This window comes from Mastomys coucha, unplaced genomic scaffold, assembly GCF_008632895.1.
Source record: "Mastomys coucha isolate ucsf_1 unplaced genomic scaffold, UCSF_Mcou_1 pScaffold21, whole genome shotgun sequence".
NCBI classification, from domain to species: domain Eukaryota; kingdom Metazoa; phylum Chordata; class Mammalia; order Rodentia; family Muridae; genus Mastomys; species Mastomys coucha.
Window position 1 is genome coordinate 78,757,339 of NW_022196904.1, and position 13,094 is coordinate 78,770,432.

The following is a 13,094-nucleotide window of genomic DNA, read 5'->3' on the forward strand; positions in this document are numbered from 1 at the left end:
CTATGTCTGTTAACCCATTTTATTCTTTACTCAAATCCTCCTGACTCTACCTTCTCAGTGCCAGCTTCACGGACAGGCATAACCACACCTGGTATCATACTTTCATTTCTTTCTGCTGTCATGACAAAAACATCTTCAAAGAAAAAGCATTTATTTAAGCTCAGTTTATGGTACAGTCCATCATGATAGGGAAGTCAAAGCAGCTGCTCATAGTATGTTGGCAGAGAATGAATTCATGATGCTACTCAGTTCCCTTTATCCACTTATACAGTCCAAGAAATGGCACTACCCACAGTGGGAAGGTCTTCCCACCTCAGTCAAGCCAACCAAAATAATCCCCACAGGCACACGAAAATGTCCATCTCCTGGGTGCTTCTAGACTGTCAAGTTGACAGCTATGACATCCTAATTTTCACTTCGGTGCTAGGAATCAAACTCAGGTTCTCATGCTTGCCTTTCATAAACAGAGCCATATCCCAGCCACAGAATATGAAAAACTAGCAAGGCAATGGTGGCACACCTCTTTAATCCCAGCACTCAGGAAGCAGACACAGGAGGATCTTTGTGAGTTTGAGGCCAGCCTGGTCTACAGAGCAAGTTCCAGGACAGTCAGCACTACATAGAAATATATATGTGTGTACATATGTGTGTGCATGTATATATGTGTATATATATACATATACATAATTAAAAACTAAAATCTCCCACAGAGAACTTACAAATGATATTTTACTATGGTCTCAAAGGAATTTGTCCACACTTTTAGCATTTTATACTCATTATATCAACATGTGTTTTCCATACCACAGGAGGTCACAGGGGAGAACTGTGTCTTATTTATTTCCTCATCTTTGTTTCCATATCTCTGAAACTGCCCAGGGTTTCACAAACTGGGTTCTATCAGCCAGGAGGGAATAAAGGACCTGAAATAGAGGGTTTGAAATGCAAAGAGAAAACACGAAGCCAAGTTGCGTCCCAATCAAGGCTCTATTTTACTTGAAATAAGCTAGGGTTTTTATAGTCACAGGAGAAACTGAAACCAAATCTCTAGATTACACTGCAAAGAAGGTTCAGGTGCCAAAGTCCTCAGGTTCGGAAGATCTTCAGGTGGTGGGCGTGCTCAGGCGGCTTCTTCAAAGACAACCGACAGTCAACAGAGAGCGTCTGTCTTAGCTCCCATGTGTTACCCCCCAAGCAGAGGCTGCCATAAGTCCGATGGTTAGATCTAAGTAATCTATTTCCCACACTTTTCAGGCCTGTCTACAGAAAACTTCTCTCTGGTCTACTCCACTTGGTATTCTGATATAGGGCCCAATAAAGGGCATCCTCCACATGGTCACGTATTGATCCTTTGTGGTCTTTACCATCATAGTGGTTTAAAGAATTATTTTATTTATTTTATGTGTATGAGTACACTGTAGCTGTACAGATGGCCATGAGCCATCGTGTGTATGGCTGCTGTTGAACTCAGGACCTCTGCCAGCCCTGCTCGCTCCAACCCACTCACTCAGGCGTAATTTACTACAGCTGTCTTCAGACACACCAGAAGAGGGCATCTGACCTCATTACGGGTGGTTGTGAGCCACCATGTGGTTGCTGGGATCAGAACTAAGAACCTTCGAAAGAGCAGTCAGTGCTCTTACCCACTGAGCCATCTCGCCAGCCCCCATCATAGTGGTTTAAACTAGCCTCAGGCCCACCCAAGCAGCTGCAAGAAGGTAGCTGAAGTTTCTCAGATGGACCAGTGGCAGAAATTAGACAGCTAAAACTACAGAAGGGGTTACAATGAGCCAAAGTGAGACCCACAAGCCCCAATCACTAGATGTCCTGAAAACCACCAAGGTTTAAGATCTGAAGAGTCTGACATCCCAAGCATGGGAGCTTTAATGAGGTGCCTGCAGGGATATAGCACTCAAAGCCCAGAGCAGTAAGCCTCTGACTTGTGCATCAAGAGTTGCTTGCACTTTGAAGATTGGAACAACAATCATTTGTCTCCTGTGGCCATGAGCCACAGCCTCTAGCCAGTGTTTAGTCTGAATATCTAGAGCTATAAGCCTCTGGCTTTTAAGACCCAGAGCCACAAGTTTAGTTCCCAGACCCTAGAACTGTAGGTCTCTGGGTTTTTAGCTTAGCCTATAAGCATCACACATAAGTTCAGGCTATTCCTCATCTTTCCCCATTTTCTACTTCAACAGCTAAAGAACCACCCTCAGTGTTGCCGAAATCCCTTCCCTGGGGAGTCATAACCATCTACTTCTCTTCTGAAGGCCCCAATGTCAAGCCAAGGCATAACTCCACCAAAGTTCACTCTGGAAAACCAGTGTGCTTACTTATACAGCAATGGGGGTAGGTGTTATGCATAGAAGAGTGGGTGGCTCTAAAGCAAACACACTGGAAAATCTACACCCAGCTTAGATTAACTCCTCCCCAATGGCCACATAGAGCATCCTCTCTAGTCTTTCCCAACCTATATACTTCTAGCTCCTCCCTGAGGCCAACCGCAAAATCCTGGTTGGGAGGAGTAGCTAGGTACTCTGTATGACCCTTCCCAACCGGGAGGCCAGTTGTCAACAAGTCCAGCTACGGTGACCATTTATAAGCAGGCACAGCTGCACTTGTGAAGGTGCTGGCAGTTTGGCTCGGGAGACAGCCCAGTACAATACACAGATGTTGTTTGTGACGATAGTAATAAATCCAGCTTGCTTATTGCTTTGGGAAGAAGTTATTTACCTTCCATTGCCATCTTGCTCGTGAAGGACCTGATTGACTGTCTTCCTCAAGATACTGGCTACTGGAGCATTCCTAAGAATGCTGGCTTAAATTCTGTTGGGAGTGGTTGTCTGCCATCTGGAAAAGATACTTGTCATTGAGTTGAAGACACAGGCCCAAAGACTGTCATCACAGAGCTTTATTGCCAAGCTAGTTAAACAGCATCTGGTAAGCTTATTTTCCTTAATGGGAATTTGTCTCTTCAAGGAGGCATTATTTCCTAAGTGGATGCCGTTGTGGTATGTATGTGTGTTGTTGTTGTTTTGGCAGGAGAGTGGAATCTACTAGTCCCACTATTGAAATACAAAACAGTTTACAGAATTATGATGATTATTACATTATTGACAGTGAAAACTCTCAATGTGTCCCATAACTTTATTAGTGTGTGTGTGTGTGTGTGTGTGTGTGTGTGTGTGTGTGTGTAGAGTGTGTAGAAGATGGGGAGGGAGGTTGTGTGCATACCTCAAAAGACAGCTTTGTAGAGTTGGTTCTCTCCTTCCATGGGTTTAAGGCTCAAACTCAGGTTGGCAAGATTATATAGGAAGTGCCTGTACATGCCTAGCCATCTCAATGACTCTAGATTTTTTTTAAGCTGGGTATTGATGTCATGGATCCTGAAGTTGTTTTGGAATATCTAAATATCTAAATGCCAAGCAAACTTTTAAGTCTTTGTGGTTGCTGGGATTTGAACTCAGGACCTTCGGAAGAGCAGTCAGTGCTCTTAACCACTAAGCTATCTCTCCAGGCCTTAAGTATTCTTAATCTTCTCATCCACAACTTAAAGGAACCCAGTGAGTTTAGCAATAAAACACATCTACCAATATCCAGTATTATCCCTGAATTTGGGGAAAACAAGATTAGTCAATGGAGACAAGAGAAACACTTAAGTCAAAATGTCTGATGGGCCAAAGGACAGTCAACATCTCCATTCAGCACACTAGAAAAAAATTAAGAGCTATTGAACACCTCTATCTCAGAGATTCATTTTAAAAATTGTGCTGAAGCTGCTAGCCCTTGCGAGGCAGAGGCAGGTAGATCTCTGTTGAGTTCAAGACCAGCCTAGACTATATAGTAAATTCCAGGACAGCCAGAGCTACACACTGAGACCTTGTCTCAGGGGGAAAATTTTTTTTTATTAGATATTTTCTTTATTTACATGTCATATGATTTCTCCTTTCCAATTTCCCCTCCAAAAAAACAAAAAAACAAAAAATACAAAAAACAGGAACAAACCCCTGTTGCTTCCCCCCTCCCCCTGCTTGCCACCCCGCCCTCTCCCACTTATTGGCCCTGGCATTCTCCTACACTGGGGCACAAAACCTTCAGAGGGCCAAGGGCCTCTCCTCCCATTGATGACCGACTTTGCAATCCTCTCTGAAAGATTTTTTTTTTTTTTTTTGATTTTCAAAACAGGGTTTCTCTGTATAGCTCTGGCTGTCCTGGAACTCACTCTGTAGACCAGGCTGGCCTCGAACTCAAGAAATCCGCCTGCATCTGCCTCCCAAGTGCTGGGATTATAGGCGTGCGCCACCACCAGCCACCATATAATTCATTTTTTATAGATTTTTTTATATATGTGAACACATTGTCGCTGTCTTCAGACACACCAGAAGAGAGATCTCATTACAGATGGTTTTGAGGCATCATTGGTTGCTGGGAATTGAACTCAGGACCTCTGGGAGACAGTCCATGCTCTTAACAGCTGAGCCATCTCTCCAGCTCTAGTTCATTCTTTTCTATTGCAAATAAAATATGCCAATATGGGAACATAGAATGCCATATCCAGTCTCAGTTGATGGACAACTGTGTTGCTTCCATCTTTTTAAGCTACTAAGAATAATGTCTTTTTTTTTTTTTCCCAAGACAGGGTTTCTCTGTATAGCCTTGGCTGTCCTGGAACTCAATCTGTAGACCAGGCTGGCCTCAAACTCAGAAAACCGCCTGCCTCTAAGAATAATGTTATTGATATCTATGTTCTATGTTTTATAAGAATGTTTTTCTTTTTTAAAAAGAAGATTTATTATTTTAAATTATATGTCTGTGTATATGTCTACAGAGGCCAGAAGTGTCAGGTCCCCTGAAGCTGGAGTTACAGGTGAGGCTAACCCAGCATGGGTGCTGGGAATGAACCTGAGTACTCTGCAAGAACAGTCTGAGCTATCACTTAGCTATCTCTCCAGTCCACTACCATCATTCCCTTTGGTACTTAGACATCTTGAACTACTCTAAATAAGCACATAGACTAGAAGATCAAAAATAAATAATATTAATGTTCTCATTATTTCATGTGCATTAGAAATTACATATCTCTTGGAGATGGGGGGAGGGAGGAGGAGGTGTGGGATGGGGAGCTGTCAGGAAGCAGACCAGGAAGGGGATGAAGTCTGGACTGTAAAAAAGGATTAAAGAATAAAAATAAATTTTTTTAAAAAAGAGAAATTACTTATCTCGAAACCAGGCTCATACACACATCCCACGCAAAAATCCATCTTGTGGATATAGAATAATTTTTTTAATCATTCAGATACTTAACTTTCTTCTCTTCTTTTTTCCCTGGGGATAACTATGCTTGTCCAACATGCCAGGAGTATATGCCATATCTGAGCATTCTTAGAAATGAAACTCATTTGTTCATACTATACCAAATGCTATTTCAAGAGCAAGAATAACTCAACTAGAAAAGGTCATGCAAAATTTAACTCTCACCATCTGTTCAGGAAACCAAACTAGTTTATATGTATATAAGTTTCTCAGAACTGTCATAGACAATTATACTGTCTTACGTCCTCTTACCAAACCAAGGAACAGTTTGTGCTAAATAACTTGTACCTCTATCTACCAAACCATTGAATAGGCAGAACAGATTTCTTTTGTAAGATTATTCATTCCTGTTTTATGTATATGGGGGTTTTGCCTGTACATATGTCTGTGCACAACATGCATGTCTGGTATCCTTGGGGAACAGAAAGTGTCAGACTCCGTTGCTAGAGTTACAGATGATTGTGGGCCACTATGTGTGTGCTGGGAACCAAACCCAGGTCCTCTAAAGAACAGCAAGTGCTCTTAACCACTGAACCATCTCTCCAGCCCCAGAAGAGATTTTGACTAGGTAAAAACAAGCAGCTACATGACTAAAATACTCAGTTGACCTATGTGTCACTTTTTATAGCTTGGGTTTGATAATCTAGGGTCCTAGTTCCACATATGCAGGTAGAATAATCATTCTGGTTCTGTCAATTATATTGAAATTGGTTAATGCTTTTTGTCTTGTGTAGCAAAAGCTGTTGTTAGCCACTATCAAGGTATATGACTGAACAACAAATCATTTATTAACAAGAAGAACTGAGCAGAATCATTATACACAATCATAACCCAGTTACCTAGGATTTTAGCTGAAGAAGAGAGAGACATGGGAATAATTTGGGTAGACAGTCTCACCACATGTAAAGTCAACCCAACTCTGATATGCAAGAAATTTCCAAAGAAGAGGTTGGGGGTACAGTTAAACTAGATCCTTGTTTCAACAAAAGACCACAAACTGCTATAACAAATGGCTCTGCACCAGTTCATGTATTTTAAAGACACTGTTAATAATCTAGTTCCTCTGCAGATCACTTACACCTTTTGAAGACAAAAGACACTGTACCATCAGTGATCCGATTTCCAATTTTTTTAGAATTATCTGCCAAAACAGGAGAAAATTAACTCAAGGCTCCAGAACTGTTAAGTTCCCTTTTTATATAGGGATGCTGTGGCTCCTCTGCTGCGCACACTCCTTGAAGCCAATATATTGAGCTTTCATTATAGTTAAGATTTTGGTGGTCATAAGCAGTATGATTCACTAGTATGAATCTTTGTAAATGAGACAAAAAGTTCTGACTTCATATGCAAAGGTACTGAGTCCTACACTCTCTATGTAAGTTTCTACTAACATTAACAATATTCAATAAAAGTCCACTGGTATTAAACATAGAAATTTATTAAATAAAAACATATCAACCTGCAGATATAAAAACTCACCAACCTTTCTTGATTGAAAAACAACAAAAAACTTGCTAATCTTAAGAAATACTTCCTGCTGGGCAGTGGTGGCGCACTCCGTTAATCCCAGCGTCTTGGGAGGTAGAGACAGGCGGATTTCTGAGTTCAAGGCCAGCCTTGTCTACAGAGTAAGTTCCAGGACAGCCAGGGATACACAGAGAAACCCTGTCTCAAAAAAAAGGGAAAAACAAAAAGAAATACTTCCTAAAACAAATGTGGTGGTATGTCCTGTAATGCCAGCACTCAGGAGGCAGGGGCTCGGCATTCTCAGCTACAGAGGGAGTGGGAGACTAGCCTGAGCCACATAAAAGAAAAGAAAAGAAATACTCTCAGAAGACAATCTTCCCATCTTAAAATACATATTTGACATGTTTTTCATAAGTTCCTCAATTATGAATATCTGATTTAAAATTAACTACATTAAGCAGGGGATGATGGAAAAAGCCTGCAATCATAGCACTAATTACTGGCCATCCGGGGCCACACGAGACCCTTAAAACCAAGCAGCAAGGTCACCTAGTCTAGCAAAGGACTGTGAGATTAAACAAAAGGTTACACAGGCAATGCTATGGCAAGTACTACTGTTGTGAGTAGGGTTTATTTTAAGAAATGAATGATAGCTGATACAAAATGTTTGTCTCCAAGAAGTTATGTCACACTTTTAAGGGAGAAGGTAATTAATAGTGAACATTTCCCTTGTTCAATGGTTCTAATTTTTATAAGTCTCAAAGTCACTAAGCAGGTTTTTTTTTGAAAGGTAGGCTTCATGACCCTTTTGACTTCGTGCTTTTACATGACATGACAAATTATTTTATTCAAATTATGTTTTCCAAAAGAGAGGATTCTGTGCTAGTCGTCTTTGAAAGTTTTCATACCTAGAAAAGAAAATCCAAATTTGTATAAGAACATTTCAATCACAATTTCATAACTTATTAAATAACTTTTATCAAACAATACTTTTTATGACATTTCTAAAACACTATGATGAAAAAAGGAGAAAGCAAACCTGGAAGTTATTCTAAGAGCAAGAACAGTGACCTGAGGTGAGATGGGATTGACAGACAGCTCTTGGCAGAGAGCAGCAATCACCTCGACCTCCGAGACGAAACAGAGCCAATGCGAGAAAGTCAAGGAATGAAATCATGGCAGAGACTGCAGATTCCTGAAAGCAACCTACTCAAAATCACAGGAGCACTGGGACGAAATGCAAATCCACTCTATTCTGGCACCCTTGCTGCAGCAGAGTATACTGCCTACAAAGCTTCCTGAGTATCTCCTCGCTGGGACATTCGAAATACAGGAAAGTGGAGAAAAATAATTTAATAGTCATTATGTTCAAGGTGTAGTGCGAGCCACAAGATGCCTGGTTGACTTGCAATTTTGTTTATACATATTTTTATTTTATGTAAAAGAGCACTTTACCTGAATGTATGTATGTGTACCATGTATGTGTGTGATATCTACTGAGGCCAGAAGAGGACATCAGATCCTTCCTCTGGAACTGGAGTTACAATAAGTTGTGGGTGCTGGGAACTGAACCCAGATCCACTATAAGAGCACCAAGTGCTCTTAATCACTGAATCATCTCTCCAGCCCCTGGGAGAAAATGTTTTGATCCAGTGTTCAAGTGTCAATATAGTACTTCTAATTCAACATATACTCTAATAGTGATCCCTAAAACACAGACAACTATCTTTCCCTTACTCTATGAATTCTTAATGGCTACTATGTAATAAAATATTTAGGATATGAACTATTCCAGATCTGAATGCTACAGAGCAGACATTATTAGCATGCAATATAGTAACACACATTGATACTCACAAAAGACTATGTTTACCTCTCAAAGAAGACATACATTCACAGGCAAATATACATAGTTGCTAAAGTCTGAATACTAGAAACTGGAACTGGCTCATACCATTTCAGAACCACATTTGCTGGGATGAACATTTCCGATGGATTTGGTGTCATCTGGGCCTGAGAGAGCGCAAACGATGAAGCAAAATTGTAGAAGTTGTCCAACATCTTCTGTGTGAACTGAAAAGTTAATAGTTGATGTTAGCTAGTTACATTAAATGTGCAGTTTAGATCAACTTTTATTTTAAAGTATTCACATATTAATTTGGTCTAAGAAATAGAAGTTCTAAGACAGCCAGGCGTGGTGGCACACACTTTTTATTCCAGCACTTGAGATGCTTTGACAAGCAAATTTCTATCAGTTCCAGGGCAGCCTAGTCTATATAGTTTCAGGCCATCCAGCACTACAGTAAGACCTTGTCTCAATAAATAAAGTAAGTTCTAAGACAGTCTAATGAGTAAAGTTTTTTTAGTCATAGGTGATATTTGTCTGGTGGAGTAAAAGAAAAATCTTCCTTTGAACCTCTTTTATCTCTGTATATGTATGCCCTTTTTCCTTCAATCATCATATTTTCTTGACAGAAATATAAAAGCTTAAGTATTATTAGAAGAGCTACAGCCATGCAGTGATGGTGCACACCTTTAATCCCAACACTCAGAGGCAAGCAGAATTCTGAGTCCAAAGGCACCTGTTCTACAGAGTGAGTTCCAGGACAGCTGAGGCTATACAGAAAAACCCTGTCTCAATAAAAAAAAAAAGTGGGGGGTGGGGAGATAGAAAGAAAAGAAAGGAAGAAAAGGAGGCTGGTGGGGAGAAAAGCTACTGGTCCCATTACTGTAAACGAGACCAGGACAGTTGTTTCTCCCAGTTGTTAATCTGTTTCTTCTCACTGATCCTAAAATAATCAAATCTGCTAATGTCCATAGTAGAAATTAGAAGTAAGCTCATTAATTCTTCATGAAAATCAAATGGTCTTAAAGGCAATGAACCTTAAAGTTAAAAAATTAAAGGCAGTGTTACTTTGGGCTCACTCAGAAGCAACCTTCCAGGCCATAGGGTTGGTTCAGAAGGGAGGGAAGGTGCCACAGAAAGTTGATGGCCTGGTTTCTATCACAGGAACCCAGAGTGGAAAAAGAACTAACTCACAAAAGTTATCTTCTGACCTCCACAATCACCACAGCACACATGTGCCCACTAACACATGTGTAACACACACAATAAAAATAATAAATAATAATAATAATAATAATAAAATGTAAAACAAATGATCATCCCAGCATTACTTTCTCAAAAATACAAAACCAGTTCTGAAAGTTCCTGATGCATCTTTTTCACAAAAAGAATTACCTTATTTGGTTTTGGTTTTTTTTTTTCTTTTTAGATTTATTTATTTATTACATGTAAGTACACTGTAACTGTCTTCAAACACTCCAGAAGAGGGCGTCAGATCTTGTTATGGATAGTTGTGAGCCACCATATGGTTGCTGGGATTTTAACTCTGGACCTTCAGAAGAGTAGCCGGTGCTCTTAACGGCCGAGCCATCTCATCAGCCCCTGTTTGTTTTGTTTTGTTTTTTTGGAATTACCTTATTTGGGATTTTAAAATCTGCTCATTTATGGAATGGAAGAAATACAATTCAAAGATCTACCATTAAGGGATCATTAATATCAAGAATTAGTAAGGTCCCAAACCAAAAAGTTACTATTAGAAACAAAGTTCGCAGCAACCCTCCATACCAGCAAAAAGACTTCTTTTTTTCTTTTTTTTTCCTTTTCTGACACAGATATAGACAATGTGTAAAGAAAAGAAATCAAGTCACCCAAAACTAAATGCAAGTTCAATGCTACTTTCAACAAAATTCAAATAAAAATTTCCACAAAATTTAACAAGGTGTTAATGTCTAGAACACAATAAGGTTATTAAAATTATTAGGAAGAATACCTAGGCCTATTCTGTCTGATGAGGAGAAGGAACTTGGACTATTAGACATTAAGACTTAACTGGCATTAGATTTCTGTAAGCTCAAGGCCAGCCTGATCTAAGAGTGAGTTCCAGGACAGTCAAAGCTACACACAGAAACCCTATCTCGAAAAACCAAAAAGAAAAAATAACAACAACATAAAACCTTAACGGGCAGTCGGGTAGTGGTGGCATACACCTTTAATAACTGCACTCAGGAGGCAGAGTCAAGTGGGTGTCTGTAGTCTGAAGCCAACCTGATCTACAGAGTAAATTCCAGGTCAACCAAAACCTGGAATAAAATAAAATTTTGGCAAAGAGGCATGAAAATAAACTACCTAGAGTAAAAAAATTCAAAATATAATTGAATATAGGTGACATTATATAGGACAAAGGTATTGTTTACTCTGGGTGGAAGGCTAATCATTAAACAATGGGCCAGAAAAAATAAAACAAATAAAAATAATTCAACACAGAAGATGAATAAAGAAACTTTAATACTAACTATAAAAGAAAACAACCCAAGCAGATTACATGAGACCCAAATAACAAATTTATAGTAGGAAAAAAAAAAAAAAAAAAGCCAGGCAGTTGGGAGGCAGAGACAGGCAGATTTCTGAGTTTGAGGCCAGCCTAGTCTAGAGAGTGAGTTCCAGGACAGCCAGGGCTACACAGAGAACCCTGTCTCGAAAAACCAAAAAAAAAAAAAAAAAAAAAAAAAAGGAAAAACTAGTGAATGTCACAGTGGTATGATTTATACTTGCAGACTCTGGGCATAAATTAAAACTGGAAACAAAAAGTATATAAAAGAGATGGGTTGGAGAAATCCAGAAATTAGTAGATGAGAGAATATAACAAAGGGGACAGAGAGTAAGTCTACAGGAACAGCTGTTCCCTTATTCTGTCTACTTTGTATTTATCTGTACTTAAAAAATGCTTGACACAGAATAAGTACATAATACAAACTGTGGAATAGCTAGCTTATTCTCTGAACTTTATATACTTAAAATATTTCATCATAAATGTTCAATAAAAATACAAGTGCTTTAAAGGCTCAAATAATTTATAAGCTTACAGAAGCAGACAGAAGAATGGTGGCTGTAAAGGTTAAAGGAAATGGGGAAGTGTTGGTCAAAGCTGCAAAGTGTATGTATAATAGAAAATTACACATTGAAAGTGTGCTGCAGGCTGTCGAGATGGCTCAGAGGTTAAGAGCATTGACTGCTCTTCCGAAGGTCCTGAGTTCAAATCCCAGCAACCACGTGGTCGCTCACAACCACCCGTAATGACATCTGATGCTTTCTTCTGGTGCATCTGAAGTCAGCTACAGTGTTCTTATGGATAATAATAAATAAATCTTTAAAAAAAAAAAGTTTCTTCTACCAGGGGCTGGAGAGATGGCTCAGAGGTTAAAAGCACTGACTACTCTTCCAGAGATCCTGAGTTCAATTCCCAGCAACCACATGGTGGCTCACAACCATCTGTAATGGGATCTGTGTCTGAAGACTGCTACAGTGTACTCCTATAAATAAAGTAAATAAATCTTTAAAAGAAAAAAAAAGAAAGTATGCTGCAAACCTGCTAACACATCAGATCTTAAATGTACTTATACAGCGAAGAATGCAGCACTGTGGTTATGTTACCTAGCTTTAGAGTTCCTTCACAAAATAGACATATACCAAAACATTATTTTAAATATCACAGAGATATACAATTTTGTGAACTATACCATAATGGGGAAAACCAGGAATGAAATCTGTGTGCATCACCTGTGTAAAGGAGTCAACCGAGGACACCGCAGCACTGCCTACAGGAGTCTGTTGAGCCAGACTGTCCAGCAATTCCACCGAAATTCCAATCTGGGCAACAGATGGGGTTCGCACAATATTCATGGTTCCAAATGGGTGCTGGCTTCCTTCTCCTGAAAGAAATTTACAGGTACTACAAATTACAAGCTAACTTGTACTCATGCAAATTCCTCTGCAAATGAGGAATCTCTCCCTTATTTAACACATTAGAGAGCATGAAGTTTATCATTATGATTTTGATAACTGAAGGATGTCTCACTTCAAGGTGCCTGTTCTGCTATCTGTGATGGCTGCTTTGGACCTTAAGGCCTGCTCCCCACTTCACATGTCACGCTGAAACTCTGATAAAGCTCCCCTGAAAGGAAACTCATTCTAGCTGTCCTTGGATGTGAACCCCAGCTCTCTCTAACACACAAGTCTGTCTGGGAAGTCACACAACATAGAATAAATATATCCATCTTAGAGATCTCATCACCACACAAAAGTAAGGAAATAAATCTCATAAACCAGATCTTGAATGGGTATTTATGGTCACATCTGCTTTCTCTACGTGCAGTCAAATACAATACTTCAACTCGGAAACTTTCAGTGGCTCATAATTTTTTCAAGTAAGGAACATCATCTTCTCTAGCCATAATATGTAAAACATTCTCAT

The 13,094-nt window shown here is 39.5% G+C and overlaps 1 protein-coding gene across 3 annotated transcripts in view; it reads right to left on the bottom strand.

Moving 5' to 3' along the window:
* Positions 1-7,377: 7,377 nt before the first annotated feature.
* Hikeshi (heat shock protein nuclear import factor hikeshi) overlaps positions 7,378-13,094 on the bottom strand; it is a 26,547-nt gene continuing 20,830 nt past the window's right edge. For all 3 annotated transcript variants that reach the window (XM_031387292.1, XM_031387293.1, XM_031387294.1), the window contains 3 exons: positions 12,401-12,552; positions 8,732-8,850; positions 7,378-7,685 (listed from right to left, as the gene is read on the bottom strand). In XM_031387292.1, coding sequence (XP_031243152.1) covers positions 7,631-7,685; positions 8,732-8,850; positions 12,401-12,552 — 326 coding nt within the window. In that variant the 3' untranslated portion in view covers positions 7,378-7,630. The remainder of the gene's footprint in view (positions 7,686-8,731; positions 8,851-12,400; positions 12,553-13,094) is intronic.